Raw genomic sequence first — 19675 nt, 5'->3', positions numbered from 1 at the left:
ACACTTGCAGGGATGGAGCATCCACAACTTCTCAGGACATCCTGTGCCAGTGCCTCACCACCCTCACAGGAAGAATGTTTTTGTTTTATCTAATTTTTCACTCTTGTATGTCACTGCATGTCCATGGGAGATCCCAGCAGGAGCCTGTTGAGGAGGGATAGTCCCCCTTTAGGATCGAATGCTGGGGTCAGGCACCCAAGCACAAGGAAACATGCTGCAGCAGCACTGTGACCATTTATTACATGATTTAAATCCAATACAAAATAGGGACTAAGGGAACAAAAGTGACTGCCTGCAGCAGAACAGGACTGCTGGCAGGCCTTGGGAGAGGGTATGGGATCCTTCCAGCCCTGTTAGCTGGAGCTGCCCTGTTCTGCCTTCAGCACCTCCGTGGCAGGGGAGTGGGAATCCTCGTGGGCTGGGGGCATCTCATCTTGGGTCTTCACAGCTTGTGGCTTGGTCAGTGTGGTGTAGATCCCCAGGGCCTGGAGGGAATGAGACAGTCATAGGAAGGGAAGGAGAGGGCCAGACGTCAGCAGAGTGCCCTCTTCACCTCTGTGGAGCAAGATTCACTTGGGTGAGTGCAAGAATGGCTTGGGCTGGAAGGGACCTTAAAGATCCTCTTTCTCTAACCCCTTGCCACAGACAAGGACACCCCACATCAGACCAGGTTGTTGAGAGCTCCACTCAACCTGACCATGAACACTTCCCAGGATGGGGAATCCGACAGCTTCTCAGCACAACTTGTTCCAGTAGCTCACCACCCTGACAGGGAATGATTTTTTTCTGAAATCTAATCTCAACCTACTCATTCAAGTTTAAAGCCATTATTCCTCATCCTATCATTATGTGCCCTTGTACAGTACCTCTCCATCTTCCTTGTAAACCCCTTTTTGGTATTGGAAAATGCTACAATATCTCTCTGGAGTCTTCTTTTCACCAGGCTGAACAATCCAAATTCTCTCAGCCCTTTCTTATAGGGGAGGTGCTCCATCCCCCTGATCATCTTGGTGGCCTCCTCTGTGCTGGCTCCAGCAGGTCCCTGTTCCCTCCTGTGTACAGACCCCAGCTCTGGATGTTCCAGCTGGGTCTCAGCAGAGCAGAGGGGCAGAATCCCCTCCCTCCTCTGCTGCCCACGGAGCTCTGGATGCAGCCCAAGACACACGGGGCTACACTGACCTGTGCGACCATGTTGGTGACGTCGCCAGTGTTGGCAGGCAGCAGAACAGTGTTGGAGTCTTTGGCAATCTTGGAGAAAGCATTCACATACTGCTCTGCCACAGACAGGGAGGCGGCAGCATTGCCATGCTGGGGACAGAGAGACAAGTTACGTTCCACTAACAGCTCACTCCTCCCTATATCCCCTGCCCACCCCAGTCCAGCAAAGATCCTTGCTCCCTCCTGCTGCCAAAAGTGCCAGGGAGAGTCCAGGACAAAGACAGGTGCCACCCGGCCCACAGTTTCACCTCCCCCAGTGCCAGCACCGCAGAGGCTGCTCCAGACAGCCATCACTCACCTGCTGTGCCAGAGCAGCTGCCAGGAGCTGAATTGCTTCTGCCTTGGCCCTGGCCTTGACCAGCATGGCATTGGCTTCTCCTGCAACAAACCACAGCAGGATGCACATCAGAATCATGACAAAGCACTTGCAAAGACTGAATCCAGACCATTTCAGGGAGCAAATCAAGAAAATTTCATGCACAGATGGTTGTCTCTTCCCCAACAGCAACACTATCATAGGCCTCCTGCCGGGAGGCTGGGGTGGGGCAGTAACATCAACTGGACCTCAGCCTGAGGCCCCAGCAGGGAAAGATCAGAGTGGCTGAGGAAGCCTGGCTCACAGTGATGCAGTCTCTCCCCCATACCACCCTTCAGTCCAGAGGCCTACGGAACCCCACATTTTAGGTCCAGGCACTACCAGCAGCTTTGTTGATTTGTTCGGCCTTCTGAGCTTCTGATGCCAAGATCTGGGCCTGCTTCTGGCCTTCAGCCACGTTGATAGCTGACTCCCTCGTTCCCTCTGACTCCAGCACTGTTGCCCGTTTCCGTCGCTCTGCCTCCACCTGCAAACACAGGTCAGACACCAGCCTGCCATGGCTGTGCTGGGGAAATCCCATCTGTGGGACAAGGACATGTTCTTCTGTTCTGCTGGAGGAAGCATGGCTTAGCAAAACATGAAAATACAGCTACAGAACACTGGTCTCAGCGAGGGCTGGTTCTGCTCCTCATGCCACACAGCCCTTCACAGCCCCATCCCCACCTAAGTGGACAGTTGCTTCCCCCTCCTCCTCTTCCAGCCCAGATATGTGGTGTCCAGCTTTTCTCAAGGGGAGACCTTCAGCTCTGAGATTTGCTTCCTCACAGAGACCAGTAGGGATTTTAGAGGGAGCTGGTAGGACTTGTATGTTGCAGGCAGAGGCCATCACCACAAAAATTATGACAGGAGTTACTTACTCAGTAGCTCTTTGTCTGCAGCCAAAGTGCCCTCCTGAGGCAAGGCAGGGGGTGCTGCCAGCTCTGGACAGGTAAAAATAATGAATCATAGCCCATACCAGCAATAGTGCGGCCAGCAGGACCAGGGAAGTGATTATCCCTTGTGCTCAGCTCTAGTGAGGCCACGCTTCGAGTCCTGTGTCCAGTTCTGGGCACCTTAGTTTAAGAGGGACATTGAGGTGCTGGAGTGTCGAGAGAAGAGCACTGGAGCTGGGGAAGATTTGGAGCACAAGTCTGATGAGGAGCCCTTGAGAGAGCTGGGGTTGTTTAGCGTGGACAAGAGAAGACAAGGTCTCAGGAGGAGACCTTAACACTCTACAACTACATGAAAGGAGGTTCTAGTCACACAGGGGTTGGCCTCTTCTCCCACGTTGTCAGCAACAGGATGAGAGGACATAGGGGAGGTTTGGGTTGGACATTAGGAAGAATTTCTTCACAGAAAGGGTTATAAGCCATTGGAATGGGCTGCCAGAGAGGTGGTAGAGACACTGTTTGTGGAGTTCTTTAAGCAAAAACTGGACATGGCACTTAGTGCTACAGTCTGGTTGACAAGATAGAGTTTGGTCATAGATTGGACTTGATGATCTGAAGTCTTTTCCAACCTTATTGATTCTGTGATTCTGTAATGCACTGTGAAAGAGGAGGCTTCCCTCTTGTTCCAGACCTCCCTCCCAGAGAGCCTCACCTGCATCTGCATAGATTCCTTCACACGAGGGGGCACATGGATGTCCTTGATCTCGTAGCGCAGACACCGGATGCCCCAGCAGTCTGAAGCCTGGTTGATGGCATCCACAATGCTGGCATTGAGGGACTCCCGCTCCTGGGAGGCACAAAAGAAATAGCAGAGAGCAGGGAATTGGGGCTTAGCATGAGACAGGTGTCAGGAGGGAAACAGACACCTCCCTCACAGGTCAAGGTCTGCCAGAAAAAAACATCTCTATAGGTTTCAGGCAGAGTCAGGTGCTTCCTGCAGCTCTTGAAGGGGGTCACCATCTCCTAGGGCAGGCAGTGCCCCACACTGAAGCTGCTGGGATACAACATCTGGTGTATATCTGGATACAAGAGAATGATAGCAACTCTGGTTTCTTCCCAGCAAATGCAGTAAAAGTACCTCATGACCCAGGTCAGGGATATCCATCACTGGGGCTGAGCAAAGAGCCACTGACTCGAGAAAGGCAGCTGGACCACCTGGGTCTGGGCACATGCCAGCCATCACCCCCTCCAAATAACACAAGAGCGAAAAATAGCTCCTGTTAAAAAAACAACTGAAATAAAACCCATCTCCATTGATTCACCAATAGGTCAACTGAAACAGAAGCTATAAGCCCTCTAAGCAAAGGGCATTTTGCTGTTAAGCGCATCAACCTGGCCATGCAGGCTGTCCTGGGATTTTGGGAGACACTGTCAGCTCCGTGATCCACCTCCCCAGCTCACCCGGAATACTCTGTCAAGGGAAAGTTTGCCAAGTTCAGATCTCATGGTGGTCTGGGCCAGCTGGGTCACTGCGTACTCAGGATCTTCCACCCCATAGCTGGCCTGAAGAACAGAAGCACAAAACAAAGTGGATAGGGATGTCAAGAGGGACCCTGAACAAGGCAGGAGAGATAAACAGAGCACTAAAGCAAGAAATCTGCCAGACACCTCTGCTGAAAATGTGGAGTCTGGAGCTTTGGGAGGAGTCAAGAGTGCCCATCTCACCTGCCAGGCAGGACACAGAGCACAGGCTGGAGCACACATTTTGGGGAGCAGGGGAGTGGGCAGAGCCAGGAGAAAGGTGCCCAAGGGGCAGGGATAGTACCTTGTAGGGGTCCATAACCCGCAAGTAGAGCACACCATCGATCTGCAGAGTGACATTATCTGTCAGAAGAGAACAACAGACCCTGTTTACTGAAGCAGCACAAACAAAACACAGAAATCCCCTCTTCCACAACTGAGCAGGTTCACTCTTTTTCACCCTGGCATATCACCATGGCACAGTAGAGGACTGGCTGAAATAGATCTTCTTATCTAAAAGCTTTGTAAAAAGGACCTTACATTCCCTGTTGTGTTTTAATACACGACAGGTCTTGATTTTCCAGATAGAAGCATTTCACATTGTAGCTCTCATAAATAAAGATATAACAAGGAAAAAAACAAAACAAACTCCTTAAAACTAGAGATATAACAGAGCTGTCCATTAATATTGCATCCATTAACCTGTTCTAAAATGTCTTTTTACAGAAGCAGAAATTTCTTGTGTGGTTCAATAAAGGAAAGCACCTTAAAAATTTATTTCTTCAGGTGCATTCAACTCAACAAGAAGGGGCAGCTGCAGCCTGAGAAAGCAGCTGGAATCTCCTGAGGTGCCCCCACTCACAGCAACAGCCTTCCAGTACTTAAAGAGATCTGGAGAGGGACTTTTCACATTGATGTGGAAGGATGGGACAAGGGAGAATGGCATTAACCTGATGGAGGACAGGCTTAGATTAGATGTTAGGAAGTTCTTTACTGTGAGGGTGGTGATGCACTGAAGTAAGTTGCCCAGAGAAGCTGTGGATTCCTCATCCTTGGAAGTGTTCAAGGCCAAGCTGGACAGGGCTTTGAGCAACCCAGCCAAGTGGAACATGTCCCCTGCCCATGGTAGGGGTGCTGGAGCAAGATGAACTTAAGGGTCCTTTCTAACCCAAATCACTCAGGGATCTTCTGATTTTATGGCCAAGCCTGGGTACCAAGGGACAGGGCTGAGTGCAGGAGCTTGGGACAGTTCCACTCATGCTCACATTGTCCCTTGCTCATCCCAGATGCAGCAGAAGGAAAGGGGCAGGACACGGAAGCTGTTCCTCACCCAGTGTGACAGCTGACTGCTCTGGGACATTAATGACGATTTCTTTGAGACTCTGGACATAACGAATCCGATCCAGGAGAGGGATGAGGAAGTTCAAACCCTGGGAAAAGGGTGGGATTAGATGGCTGATAGACTAGAGAGCATCATGCAAACAAAGCCCACACCACACGCTGCAAGAATGTTTTATGCACAGGGAATTTCAGTTACTCAGTGGTTTTAACACCCCACCAAGGAAAAATAGTCCACAGGCAGCCAAAAGGATTTCAGCCTGGGAAGCTAAACCCACCACCCCTCTCAGATCCTCGTGCAAAGGACGCGCCTCGCTACAGCTTTAGGAACCTGCTGAATCCAGAAGGGGAGAAAAGCTGCTCCTTACAGGCTCGAGGATTCGGTGGAACTTGCCCATCCTCTCCACCACCCAGGCCTCCTGCTGCGGCACAAAGAGCACCCCGATGTTCATGGGCAGCCCAGAGTTCCAGCGGCACGGAGCTGGGGCCAGCCATGCCACACGCTTCAGCTGCTGCGAGTGCTGGGGGAAGGAGATGGAGCAGGGTTGAGACCAGCTGCTGGCACCTCAGAGCCCAGCTCCACACCTGTTACCCCTTCTGGGCTCATGACCAGGACACCAGGGCAGGAAACAATGCCCCAAATAAGCCCATGCTGTAAGGGTGTTCCCACAGGGATGAGGCCTGGGCACCACGGACAGTCTTCTTCACAGTGCAGGGGGACTCACTCCCATGCCAGAGCTTTCTGCACGTCTCCAATCCTCTCACATCTACCCTGGCGTGGGGAATAAAGCCTCCCTGCCACTGTAAGGGCAATGAAGGTGTGTGCACGTGGGTCTCTTGGGCCCCACTCAGCCTATAACCTGTTCAGGCACACTCCCCCCAGTTCTCTCCCTCACCTCAGTCCCAGGCCACCCCTTTCCAACAACCTGTGCCTCCCCACTTCTGGCTACCTCCAGGACTACCCACAAAGAGCTGTTTTGTGTGGGCATTCCCCCATCCTCCTCACCACAGACCCTCTCACACAGCTTCCTTCAACCTCCCCACATCCCAACTCAACTCACACCACCACAGTCCCACGCATCCATTTCTCCTACAACAACCCAACCCCACCTCACCACTCCCCATACCCATTCATCCACAGCCTCCTTTGCAATGCCCCCTGTACCTCAAGCCCTGCCCAGCTCACCACCACCACCCCAGATCCCCAACACCCACCAAAGACCCCTCTCTCTCAGTCCTCCTCATACCTCACTTGTTCTCTGCACCCCTCCTCCTAATGCACAGTGTCCCCCAAACCCTCAACACCAGTTGAGCCCCTACCTCCTCAGTTACCTCCTCACTCATTTGTCCTCTGCGCCACCTTCCTCTCCCTCCCTACTCTCTATCCCTGTCCATCCTCCTGCCCACCCCCCAGCTCTTCCCAGCCGCAAACATTCCCCCACTGACCACACTCTTCAGCCTCTATACCTGCCCGTTCTCTACACCACCGTCCCGCTCTTCACTTCTATTCCTGCCTGGCTCTCCCCAGACCCTCAGCAATATCCCCATGCCCGCCTGTCCACAGCACACCCACCACACCCCTTCCCCCCTCCCTGCCCAGCTCTTCCCGACTGAGCCCCCACACTGCTAGCCCTTCACCGGACCCCAAACACCACACCACCGACTCCCTCTCAGTCCCCCCGCACCCATTTATCCTTTCCACCCCGCCGAGCCTCACAGCCCTGTTCCTGCTCAGCTCCTCACCACCACCGCAGCACTTTCCCGGAGCTCCAACAACACAGACCGCCCGTATCTCTTCAATCCCCCGATACCCATTTGTCCACAGACACTTCTAACTCCCCGCCCCGTAGCCCCATCCTGCCCAACTCTTCCTCACCTCTTCCTCGGACCCGCGAAACCACCACCCCACTACCCCCACCTCCGACCGCCCACGCCCGTCCGTCCTCTGCGTCCCCCCAACACCGCTTTACCCCATCCCTGTGCATCTCCCCCTCAGTATTTCCCAGAACTCCAACACCATCCCCCTCATCCCGGTGCCCCCAGTCCAGACCTCTTCTCCTGGCCCCTCCAGCACCCGCTACCCGGACCTTCCCCACGTGGGCAAACCCCGAGTTCTCTCCGTCCCCTCCCCACCCGCCCTCATTCCCCGCACCTGCAGCAGCCCGAGGCCGGGCCGGGCCCGGATCCCCGCCCGTGACAGCATCGCCCCCTCCGCCCGCCCCACTCGGCGCCGCCGCCGCCGCTCCCGCACTCCCGGAAGGCCCCTGCGCCGCGCGACTTCCGGGTGCGCCGCCCGGATTGGCCCCTCCGGCTCCTCCCGCCGCGGCCCCCGGTCCCGCCCGCCCGCGATTCTGCACCGCCCCCCTCGGGGGCGCCAGCCCCGGTCTCATTCTGGAGCTCCAAATGGACGTTTATTAAATTAGAAACGAACACGGGAAGCACCGGCACGGCCTTCGCGAGCCCGCAGGGCCACGGCGAGAGGGGCAGCCCCGGTGACCTGGGGGCGAGGGAGACTCCGGTGTCGTGGCGCGCCCCGAGTCCCGCTGGCCACGGCAGTGAGGGGAGCGGCCCCCGGTGTCGGGGGGTTCAGACCCCCGGCTGGGGGAGAGCTCAGATACACGGTTTGGGGGATTCAGGGCCCCGGTGTGAGGGGAGCAAGCGCCGGTGTAAGGGGGTTCCGTTTGGGGGGTCAGGAACCCAGTATATGGGCAGTATAGGGGCAGGTTCAGGCTTCCTAACCCCAGTGCAGCATGGCCGGAGGTCCTCGGCCGGCCCCGGGCCGGGCAGAGCAGGACCTCACCCCCGCACCCCCCAATCCTGGCCCATCCCCACACCCCGCGCCAGGGTCTCAGCCCCAGGGGTGGGAGTTGATGGGGTCGCGCCTCTCCCCTTCTTGTTCCCTCTGATGGAAGGGCTGAGTATCCCCTCAGCTTGGGCTGGCAGGGGGAGCCTTGCTGAGACCCTCAGAAGGCAGAGGGGCGATACAGACTGGGAATGTGCAAGTTTGTTTAACCCTTGGCCCTTCCCCTCTGACTGCCCCGGTCTGGATTCTCCCAGTCCTGCTGCTCCTGAGGATCCAGCCCAGCTCCCAGAGTTTGATATCCTCTGTTGCTTCCCCACTTCCCAAGGAGTAAGCTGGGGCTACTGACCATCCTCCCGCATCTGATCATGCTGCTGGCAGACCCCTGCCCAAAGCTGCCTCCTGCATGGGATTCACCCCACACCCGAAGACAGTGCAAGGTTCCTTTTATTTTGGCAATCTTCTCAGGTCCACAGCTCACGTGCTCTGGAGGCTCTTGCCCAGAGGGCTATCCCCATATTCCTGCAAAGAGCCCCAGGTCCCCATCCACGTGGCAGCTGTGTCTCTTACCTTCAGGAACCTGGCAGTGGCCACTTCCTTGACAGCCATAGGCCTCTTGGGGTCTGGCTTGCCCTAAAAGACTGAAGATAAGTGCAGCCTCCTCAAACTGCTTGGAGTTGGGCTGGCCCTGCAAAGCTGGTGCCAGAGAGGCTCAGCCTGTCACAGGGCTTTTAACACACCCCTGACCTGCACCCTGTGTGAACATGGGGTCACACTCCCTTGCATGGGCTGAGGCATCCTTGTCCCTAGTCATTCTCGCAGTCCCCACAGCCCTGCTCGAACACAGGCAGCCTGGTGCAGGCAGGGCTGGGGGGAAGAACAAGCACAGCACCTCTGATCCTCTACACTAGCCTCCTCTGTGCTCCCAGCAACAATAAATACTAATAAATACAAACTCTTTCACACTTTCTGCTCCCTGACCTGGGGCCCGTGTGGGTGGTCTTACTCACAGCTCCAGTCCAGCCCTTCACTCCATACCCACCCACCTCAGCCACAGCAAAGGCTACAGGCTGGAAGCAGTGCCAGCAGCAGGCTTGGGCATGTCCCTGCAGTGCCAGGGCTGCTCCTCAGCCTCTGCCCCTCTTGGTGAAGCCCCCTGGGTGATCCCAGCCCAGCTCCAGAGCTTGGTGTCCATGCTGGTCAGGAGGGTGGGTGCTATCTCAAAGCAGTGTGTGCTGGCCCTTTACTCATCTCTCCCCAAAGTGCTGGGCTGGAGGCTCCCCAGTGGCCCTGGGGTCTGGGGTGAAGAAGGTCAGGCCCGGGGTGAGTAGCAGGGGTTCCGCGGCATCTCTGTGAAGGATTTCAGTTCGTAGGGGATCCCCGAATCCACCTCGATCGACTTGCGGGAGAAAAGCAGCCGAATGTCATCATGAAGGTAGATCTTCCCCGACTTGGAGCTGTGAAACCTGTGTGGAGATGAGCAGGGCAGAGAGACCTCAGGCTTCCCAGGTAAGGGCAGGGCATCCTCAGTGAGAGCACAATCCCCTTGACTACTTTGGCCCTCAGTCAAAGAAGCCCCTTTGGCCTCTGGTTGCCTTCAGTGGGACAGAGACAGCTGCCCTTGGGCAAGGTGGCAGCTCCAGCCTCCCCGAAGGAGCAGCTGGTCCCTCCTCCTCCCTAGTCCCTTCTCCTGTCTTGCAGGCTTGGGACATGTCGGAGAGGAGCCCAGGTGACCTTGGGGCAGGTGCCCATCACCCCAGCATGCTTTACCTTAGATGCATCAGGTAGCAGAGGACCCTGCGGGGCGGGCTGGTGCCCAGTGGGTCACTGGGGGCCGCTGTGGACCCCTCCTCCTCCCCCACGGGCACCAGGAAGATGCGATGGCGTAGGAAGGTCATATGGTTGGCCGGCATGTCCTGGAAGTCGTATGTCACCAAGAACATCTTCACCACAGTCTTGTTTGGGTTAAATAAGGTCTGGGGGCAGAGGGGAATGGGGTGAGACTGCGAAGGATGGAGGGCAGAGATGGGGCATCTGGGAGCAGAAGCTGCTGGGCCAAGGATCCAGAAAGCACCACACCAGTCTTAGAGGGCTTAACCTGAGTGTCATAGGTCAGTCCTTTTCACCCACCTTCACACCTGTGCTCCTCTTCCATTACATCCCATTCCCACTGCACATGCACACTTTTCTGCCCAAACCCTCACACACCTCTTCCTTCCCTGATTCTCCCATCACCTTGTCTCCCTGACAGCACCCTATGCTCTCCTCCGCTATGATGTCTTGGTGGCCACGTAACCTCCTGCAGGAGACACCCTTTCCAGCTGTTGCCCTGCCTAACAATGTCATGGACCTTATGCCCCCCCAAAGCAGGGCAACCAGAGCCCAACCAGCCCCATCCCCACAGGCCAGGGAATGACTCACCACTTGGATGGTTCCAGCTTTGGGGACACTGTAACCCTTCTTTCCCAAGGCCTCCAAGTCAATCACTCCCTGGGGCAAAATAAACAATGTGTGAGAGAGGGAGAAAGCCAAGGGAGAGCCCCGTTGGGAACCAGCCTAGGCCTGTGACTCCCTCACTGGGAACACTTGGCACAAGTCAGCAAGAAGACCCCCAGCTCAGCTCCTCTCCAAACAGGAGAAGCAACAGAGAGGTGGTGACAAGAGAGGTGATGACAATGACAACCATGAAGCAGCAGGGCCTCTTCTTTCCGTTTTTGCTTTTTTGGGTTAAAAACTGCTCCTGGCAAAGGCAGCCGTATCAACAAGCACAGGTTGAGCACAGCAAGCGGTGAGCGGCTGCCCCAGGGTGCCAGGGTACAGCCCCCCACAGCTCCCCCACATCCATGTACCAGGAAAGGCGAGGGTGCGCTGTGTTCAGAGATGTCGAAGTAGGTGACGTCGACAGGCAGGGTGACATGCTGGGGACAGTAGGAGCCACTGGCACCGATCTCTGCCGTGAAACCCTCGATCCTCCCTGATGGTGCAAAGCACCCCTTCAGGATGGACTCCTGAGAGGGGAGGGAAGCGTTAGGGAATCTGAAACACCAGCCCGACCCCTTGCCTCACTGCTCCAGGTGAAGTCATTCCCATCTTCACCACACCCAAGTGACTGCATGCCTGCTTGACCTCACTCTGAGACAGACCCACCCTGAACTGCTGGGATAGCACCAACCATCTAACCGGGAGATGAGCAGCAAGAGTGCCTCAGCTCAGCCTCATTGCACCTATCTCAGCAGGTTCCACCCAAGGATCTGCTGGCTGAGTGAGCCATGGCTGTGTGGCATGCCAGGCCTTTTGGGGATAATCAGCCAGGGCTCCCGATCAGGTTCAGCCTCTCACACTCATCACTGAGTGGAGCTCCCTGTGTGGAGCTCTCTGTGTGGAGCCCCTGGGACCCACCTCCCCCCAGCAGATGGGCACCATTACCTCAAAGTTGCCCAGCAGAGCATGGCTGACAGTGGTGGTGGCCCAGGGCACTGTAGGGGACCTGGTGCCCCTCCGGAGGCTGGTTCGGAGATGTCGCCTTGGAGTGAGGAGAGAAGGCAGGTCTTGAACTGAAGAGCACACAGTCCTGGGGTGTTCATATCCCTGGGAGTATGGATCTCTCTCTAGGTCCCCCGTACCTTTGCTAGAGGTTGAACCCACTTTCCTACATCCCAGGGGAAGTAGAAAGCCCCCGCCCCAGTCTGTGGTCTTGTGGAAAGAAGATACCTGGGCCAGGGCAGGAAGAGGACTCAACACAACCTGAACCTCCCATGGGGCTGCAGGGTACTGAGGTGGGCAGGCACCCTGCACCCCCATGTCCATCTCACGGGGCTGACAGGAAACTCACGATTTGAGACGCAGCCCACTCTTCAGCCTCCTCCCAACTGTGGTGCAATCTGAAGAGCTCTGGAGGGGACACAAAATGGAGAACCAAGTTAGGGCAGCAACAAGGGCCCATGCACCCCTGGGAGGTGCCATTGCCCTTGCCCTGCCCCATATTCCCATTTGGGTCCCAGCACATGGAACAGGCTCCTTGGGCAGCCATCAGCAGCCTCTGGAGAGGTGGCCAGCAGGGCATTACGAGGACTGTGGCATCTGGTGGGGACATGGGGCTGCCCAAACCCCGAAGTGGCTCAGCTGGGAATAAGGGTATTGGTACCCAAAGGTACAACACACTGTTCCCTCTTTACAAAGCAGGTCTCAGGAGTAGTCCCAGTGACAAGACACCTGTAGACAGAGACACACAATGACACCCCCTCGCACCTCACAGGGATTGGTGACACCTACAAGGACACTCCCTGACCAGCCTTGGAAAAGTTCTGTCCCCCGGTAATTCATGCAAAGTCCTCAGCAGTGCCACCAGGCAGAAGGGTGTGTTGCCCACCCCTACCCATAGCTAGGATCCTACAGTCACAGTCACATTGTAGCCTCCTTTTAAAGATGTCCCTTTTTCAGGGGCTTTCCCTTCTGGAAGCCACACAAAGGGCAGCACAACACAAAGGGATGATGGACCTGGCTGACATGACTGGGTGGGAAAAACCAGGGAAGCTGCTGGAGGGCTTCACTCTGCATGGACAGTGCTGGGGGGAGCTGGGCTGGGGGACAGTTACCAAAAAGACAGGCAGGGATGGAGACATGTGCCATGGATGTTGTGTCCCAGCTCCAAGCAGCAAGAAGCCAGGGTAGCTCTGACATCATTTCCTGTGGGTCCCCACACCCTGGGATGCCCCAGAGAAAGAAGGTGCCAGATCTGGCCTGAGCCTGCTGCAGCCTCACCTGGCAGGACAGGGTGAGGGCAGGGGGCTAATAAGAAGGGCAAGGTAAGAAAGGAGAAATTGGAGGCACCTCCTGAGCTGCTATGGAGGTTGCAAACCTCACGGGTCTGCCCCTTTGCTGTCACCTTGGGCATATGCAACAGGCACCTCCAAATGGCAGAAAAGCCAGTGGCATCTCTGCATACAGCACTGGCCTCCTTGGTCAAAGCATGTTCACTCCCACTGCCTGCAGACTCTTGCTCTAATGGGCATCATGGCCAGGAGTTCAAGCCACCCCACACATCTGCCTTCCTCCTCATCAGGCAGGCAGTGGCCAGCTGCTCTTCCCAAATTTGCCGGTATTTCATATCTTAACATGAAGCCATCAGACACCAAATGTGGCTTCATGACATGTCCAGCTCTCACTGCCACACGGAGGTTGTCTCCTGTCCAATCAAGGCTCTCCAGGAGAAAAAGCCAGTTGCATGCAGAGGATCCAGTGACTACAAGATGTCAAGAGCTTGTTAAAACAGACCATGTGTGCCAGGGCTGACTGTCAGCTGCTGCCTTGTTCACACCAGTACTGCAACTCAGGGACAGGACAGGGCATGGTGCCACAGTGGACCACACTGCCCACAACCACAGTCCTGAGCTCTGGGCATCCCCAGGCCATTCCTTACTTCCCCACATGAGCAATGCTTACCTTGGCTGCAGGAAGCAGGTGATTCCAGAACGGAGCTCCCTTGGCATCTGTGCTGCGGCAGGCTGTGGGCACAGGATGGCATGGCAGGACCCTCTTCTTCCTTGCTGGTGGGGACAGGCTCTCATCCTCAGAGCAGGAGTCAGCCATAACCTCACCAGCAGGCAGCAACTTCCTTTTGGCTGGGCAGGTGCTGCTGAGCTGGCTGCTCCCACAGGGTGTCATCTCCTGTGAGCTCAAGTTGCTGGGCTCAGGACTGAGCAGTGTCTGCGGAACGGGGGACTCCCTGCACCCATTGGCCACCACTGGCCCTTCTGCTTCTCTGCTAGCCCTACTGGTGTGAGATGGGCTGCTTCCTGGCTTCTCTCTCTTCCCACCTGGGTCCAACTGGGTTGTTTGTGCAATACTGTGCAATTCAAGGTGAAGTACATTGTGGCCACTTGCCGGCTCCCCATTCTCTCCATAGTCTATGGGCTGATCCCCTGATGAGACAGGGCAACTGTCTCTCATGTGCAAAGTACTGCAAGCAATGTGCCGGGGCCAGGAGGAGGAGGAGGAGGTGGAGGAGGAGGAGGTGGAGGAGGAGGAGGTGGTGGAGGAGGAGGTGGTGGAGGAGGAGGTGGTGGAGGAGGAGACATCCTGCAACTTGTCCTCTCTGCTGGCCTTGGGGCTGTGACTAGGGCTGCCCTCACAGCGATGCTCCACCACCCGCAGCCCACTGTGGGAGAAGTGCTGGGCAGAACCACAAAGGGAGAGCTCCTCCACGAGCAGACCATCCTCAAAGGTATCATCATCATCCAGGGAAGGCTGCCCAGGGCCCCCATCCACCCCCTTGTCACCCCAGTGAGTTCTTTTTGGATCTCGACCCCCCTCCAGAGTTCGTTGCTCAGGGTATCCCCTCTTGACAGCTGGCCGGGTGCCTGCCCGCTGCTCCGTGCTCTCAGAAGAGCTGGAGAGGTGGGAGAAGATGGACACCTGGTACACCTTCTGGCGCTTGATCTCTGTCTCATTGTAGCCCATGAGGATGCTGCGGTGGGTGCAGCACTGTGAGGAAGGCTCCAAGGGTGTCTCCCCGCTGGGCCGGGACAGGCTGGGGTCTGTGCTGCGCTCCGGGGGCAGACACGTCTCTGTGTGGATGTGCCGCATGGAGCCTCACTTGCTGGGACTCCCAGTGGAGCCCATGCAGCAGCAGGAGGGGGACTAAAGTGCCACAGGTCAGGGTGCAAGGGCAGGGGGTGTGAGCTGGGCCCTCTCTCACTCAGGATCTCTGTGTGAGCCCTCTACTACGAGGTGCTCTGCAGCACAGCATCTGGGAAAAAAAAAGAGCAGAAGGATGAGTGTCAGTCCAGGATCTCCATTCTCATCCAGGCTTCTGGCTACAAGGGACCTACTGGGACATGGCTCCTCACACAGCCCACTTGAACCTCCCTCTCCAGGGACAGGAAGAAGAAAGAGGCTAATATGGCTTTCTGGGAAACCCTGAGACATCACCCACCTGCAGGTTCAGCACTTCCTTCCTGGTCTGGGCAAGGAGAGAAGTCTCTAGACAGACTGGAGACTCCTGTGGACAAGTCTGGGCAGGTGGGGAGGAAGAGAGCTGCCCTCTGCCAGGGACACGCTTGTACTGTTGTGGAGCTCAGGAGTCAGGCAGGTCAGACCAGTCCCAGGGGCTCAGAACTGTAATCACCCCTTTGGGTAACAGCAGCAGCATCTCTCAGTGCTGGCCAAGACGACCTGTCCTGGCCACGTGCAGTGAATGAGGCAGGGCTGGTGCCAGCCCCATGGCAGGGACAGGAACCTGGCCTAACATCCCTGTTATCTCTGCCAGATTAGACCAGGCATCTCCAGCGTTTCAGTCAGCAGCTGGGAAGTACCAGGGTCACCATCCACCCACTCCTGCCAGCTCCAAGGGCCTGCCCTTCTCTGTGCAGCATGGTGCCTCACTTTTGATTTTTAGTCCAGTTTGAGAGTTGTGAGAATCCTGTTCACATGTTGGTTCGTTTCAGGCATGAAAAATACTGAAATGGTTGCAAGAGCTGAGGAGAAGCAGGGAAAGTCACCAGCACACTGAGGACAAACTGCCCATGCCTGGCAGCTCTGCCTTTTGCGTGTCTTTGCAGCAGTGCCCGATCTTGTGGAGCAAGGGTTTAGGAGCAAGTGAGCAATAGGGAAATTTGTTCTCCAGGTGGATCAAGGCTATGTGGAGAGTGAGCCTCCATATGCTGTTTTGACCCTACTGGGGTGTGGATGGGAAAATGGCAGGCCAAGGTGTTCGAGATCAGGAAGTCTGTTTAAAAGGAGTGATAAAATGTATAACCATGCAACAAGGACATGTTGGAGACTGACTGGCTGAAAAGCAGCAGAACAGAAAAGGCCCTGGGGGTCCTGGTGGGCACCAATGAGCCAGCAATGTGCCCTTGCAGCAAAGAAGAACAGTAGTGCACCAGGCACAGCATTAACAGCAGGCTGAGCGAACTGATCCTCCCTCTCTGCTCAGCGCTGGTGAGGACACATCTGAGAGAGTGCAAAAGAGGGACACTAAACAAATTAATGGAATGGAGCATCTTTCCTGTGAGGAAAGGCTATGAGAGCTGGGACTGTTCAGCCTGGAGAAGCCCAGTGAAATCTTATCTCGATATATAGATATATAAATAAGAGGTTCCCTCTGAATATCAGAAAAACCATTTTGTTTTACCATGACTGAGCACTAGAACCAGTTACCTACAGAGGTTGTGGAATCTTCATCCTTGGAGATATCCAAAAGTCATGAGGACAAAGTCCTCAGCTCTAGGTGGGACTGGTCCAGATAACCTCCATATGTCCCCTGCTAACCTCAACCCCTCTGTGTAGCCCACAACGCTGCAGCCTGTCCTGGCTGCTCCCCACACTTACCCCTCTGCATCAGGACCCTGCTTTGCTCCGGATTAACCTCCCTGCCCTGCAGCAGGCGGTCGTTGGCACAATTAGCTGAAGACACCTGCCAGTCAGGCACCCCCCAGAAGCGGCGTGGCTGCCGTGGAATGGCTCCCACCATCACGGTGTGCCTCCAAACCTCTGCAACGTCCTCTCCAGCTCTTCAGCGTCCACAGTGGCTCTGAGGGGAAGGAAAGGGGGAGATGCAGGGCTGGGGTGATTCAGATGCTTCCTGGAAGAAGAGTAGGAGGATGCTTCCTGTCTGCAGGGTCAGACAGGCAGAGAAGGCAGCATTTAGGCTCAGCCTTTCCCAACCTCCCAAATCAAAGGCCACATACATCTCACCCACCTCAGGCAGTGCTAACACCTTGATTTCCACTTAAACCACAAATATTTTAAGCTAAGCCATGAACTCTCATACCTGGCTTGATTTTACATCCCTTTTGCATTCTTTCCTGTATGAAACCCTGTGCATAGGATCAGATTCCTCTTTTTTTCTGGCGACCATTTCATGCCTTGCTTTCCAAGACACTGCAGCAACCTCTGGGCCTCCAGCTAGCTCCTGGTCTCATGTTCACCTCCTCCCCCTTCCACCCACAGCACAGGACACTTTCTGGCCCCACAGACAAGGAGAAGAGCTTGGAATTGTTTTCTTCCATTAAGAGATGCCTGTCAGGGAAGGCAGAAATGAGGAGCCTGACAGCCCTGAGCCATGATGGCCCCCCACCAGTTTTTCCCAGCACAAAGACAGCAATCCTTTCATGTGCACAGCACTCACCTGTTCAGATGTGCTCTTGATGTACAGCAGAGATTTGCAGATGCAACACAACTCCCCTGTGGTCACAACCCATGGGCACTGCAGCTTTGATGCCTGGAAGAGGGCGTGGAGAAAAGTCAGCTGAAGCAGCAGCTCACGGTGCAACACCTTCAGAGTGTGCAAGGGCCCTTGGGCAGCTTCACCCTCAGCACCTCTGTGGCAGAGGAAGCTCATGGGCTTCACCAGCCCAGGCACCTCCAGCCTGGTGGAGGTGGAAATTGTTCCTATCCCTGGGGCTCATGCCCTCCCCACCACCCTCCTCATGCATCCCTTAAATGGGGGATCACTGCAGCACCCATCCAACAGGCAGTCACTGTCTGGGCACCCCAAGCCAGCAGTGAGTACAGCTCTGAAGGCTGGAAACAGCAGGGCCAGGCAGATGAACAAAAACCCCAAATGGATGCTCAGAGGCAGCAACACTCAAGTGCAATCCCCTGAAGTCTGGTCTGGCAAATTCTGCATGCCTGCAACTTGCACATGGGAAGGCAGCATCAGCTGTGCTTGCTGCCTGACCTCACCTGCCCCAGAAAACTGTTCTAGGCTGCCCCAGGCTGTTCTATCTCTACATTTCCAATAAGATTTGATATTACAGGCGGCCATGACCAGTCTCTGGGAGCTGGACAGCTCAAAAGCCACCACCACTGCTGGGGAGGGCACTGCCAGCAACCAGCCAGAACAGGACCTGTTGAGGTCAGTCACACCCAAGGACCATATGCAGCAGGGGAAATCAGTGCTGCAGTGTAACAAACCTTGGGTCCAAAAAAAGCTTTTTGGAAAGACCCGCTCTTCCTGGCACCCCATGAGGCCTGCACCAAAGCAGGTAGGAAAGCAAGTGAATGCTCTCAGCTGTGGGTGGATGCTGAAGTAGTAACATGCTGTGCTCTGCCTGCCTGGAAGGTTGCTGTTTCCCTCCTCCATATCTGAAGGAGACTTGTACCATGACTTGTGTGGCACTATCAACTACTGGGAAGCAAAATCAGCAAACAACAGCAAGAATCAGCCTGATGCAGAGGAAGAAAGATGTGTCCATGCCAGAACAAACACACAGTTTCACCTTCCATTCTCTTTCCTGTGTCCCTCTGAAGTCACAGCCATTTTCTCCCCAGCAGCAGCTGTCTTTCAGGAGAATGGATGTATAAGGACAAGCTGACCTGCTAGCACACAAATCCCTCCCAGCTGAGCTCTCAACACCAGTCATCAGGCACTGCCAGCACCAGCCACTAGAACACATGGCTAGAACACAGGGCTACACCACCTTTTGCCCAGCCCAGATACTGTTGCTTGAAGCACTGTGCTGGAAAATGATGGGCTCATGGCAGGGACAGGAAAGTATCACCCAAAGTGCCTCCAAGTACACCCTAAGATCTCCTTGAACATCCTTCTGGAGGAATGCACATCAGTGTGGGATGGGAACAGCTGGGGTGTAGCTCTGCTTCTCACCTTCCTTGAGATGCAAGGGGCTGTATCCCAGGGAGGGTCTCTTGGCAGTGCCAAGCTCCTCCCTGCTGACAGCCCATCCAGCTCACCATAGAGCTCAGCCTGTGACAGCAGCAAGGGAGCCCACCATCTCCCCACAGAGGGGAACAGCAACCCTGGGACCATGGCCTCCTGCACTCCAAGCAGGCACAGAAAGAAACCACCTGGTCACCTCTGTCTTCTCTCCTTGAGCCAGAAGCCCTAATTCCGGCCACATGGATGGACAGAGCTAGGCCCAGGCCTTCACCAGCTCAGCTGAGCAGCACAGGTACCATCCCTCTGGAAACAGCACATGGGGGGGGGGGGGGGCCTCCATGTGCCCACACCAAGGGTTTGGCTCCTCCTGAGCCCACCTGACGCTGATTTTTTTTTTTGTTACAGCGTTTCTGTCCGTGCTGCTGCTCTAAGATAGGACTCCAAAAGCTTTGCCCCTTGAGGGAGGCCCAGACAGAGCTCTTCCACTCTCTGCCCTACTCCTGCCAAGGTCCCCTCATTGCCCAGAAAACAGGCAGGGCCCTGTGCTTTTGCCAAGATCTCCCAGCACCTAGATGTAGAGCTATGCCAGGCACAGATTTCCTCTATTTTTTGTCTAGGGAAGGGCACCACGCTTCAACACCCAAGAAACAGCCAGTGCCAAATGACCTGCAGAGAGTGAGCATGTCCCAGGCACTGGGGCAGAAACACTGTATTCCACCAGAGCCTGATGTGGAATAACACAGCCAGGCCTGGAGGGGTTGGGGACCTGGCTTACCTGATGGTTCCATTCCTATTAGCACATCCAGGGGGAAACCAGGATTAAGAGACCATGGTCCCAGTCTGGAGGCAACAGAGCAGGATGGTGGGTGAGGACAGGTCCCTGGCTGGGCAATGCAGCAGTGGTACCACATGCCAGGCTGCAGCCTGCAAAA

The 19675-nt window shown here is 55.5% G+C and overlaps 2 protein-coding genes across 7 annotated transcripts in view; both read right to left on the bottom strand.

The window, feature by feature from the left end:
- Positions 1–215: 215 nt before the first annotated feature.
- STOML2 (stomatin like 2) lies at positions 216–7585 on the bottom strand. The gene is made up of 10 exons (XM_005528021.3): positions 7475–7585; positions 5691–5843; positions 5315–5414; positions 4289–4347; positions 3925–4026; positions 3176–3310; positions 1916–2060; positions 1517–1596; positions 1180–1308; positions 216–485 (listed from the first exon to the last, which is right to left on the bottom strand). The coding sequence occupies exons 1-10, from the start codon at positions 7523–7525 to the stop codon at positions 354–356; spliced, it is 1086 nt and encodes a 361-aa protein (XP_005528078.1). The 5' UTR covers positions 7526–7585; the 3' UTR covers positions 216–353.
- Positions 7586–8143: 558 nt separating this feature from the next.
- ATOSB (atos homolog B) overlaps positions 8144–19675 on the bottom strand; it is a 35476-nt gene continuing 23944 nt past the window's right edge. For 4 of the 6 annotated variants that reach the window (XM_088054658.1, XM_088054659.1, XM_088054660.1 and 1 more), the window contains exons 2-10: positions 17253–17345; positions 16454–16655; positions 13565–14870; positions 11955–12013; positions 11549–11645; positions 10972–11130; positions 10544–10612; positions 9893–10098; positions 8144–9588 (exon numbers count right to left, since the gene is read on the bottom strand). In XM_088054658.1, the coding sequence (XP_087910784.1) occupies positions 9435–9588; positions 9893–10098; positions 10544–10612; positions 10972–11130; positions 11549–11645; positions 11955–12013; positions 13565–14707 (1887 nt within the window). In that variant the 5' untranslated portion in view covers positions 14708–14870; positions 16454–16655; positions 17253–17345 and the 3' untranslated portion in view covers positions 8144–9434. Of the gene's footprint in view, positions 9589–9892; positions 10099–10543; positions 10613–10971; positions 11131–11548; positions 11646–11954; positions 12014–13564; positions 14871–16453; positions 16707–16895; positions 16976–17252; positions 17346–19675 lie in introns of those variants that run through there. The other 2 variants (XM_088054661.1, XM_088054662.1) reach the window with 2 other exon arrangements.

Source organism: Pseudopodoces humilis, chromosome 4, assembly GCF_049639895.1.
Source record: "Pseudopodoces humilis isolate 2021_Gansu_Grassland_sample_001 chromosome 4, ASM4963989v1, whole genome shotgun sequence".
Lineage (NCBI taxonomy): Eukaryota > Metazoa > Chordata > Aves > Passeriformes > Paridae > Pseudopodoces > Pseudopodoces humilis.
This window is presented reverse-complemented; position numbering and strand designations above follow the sequence as displayed.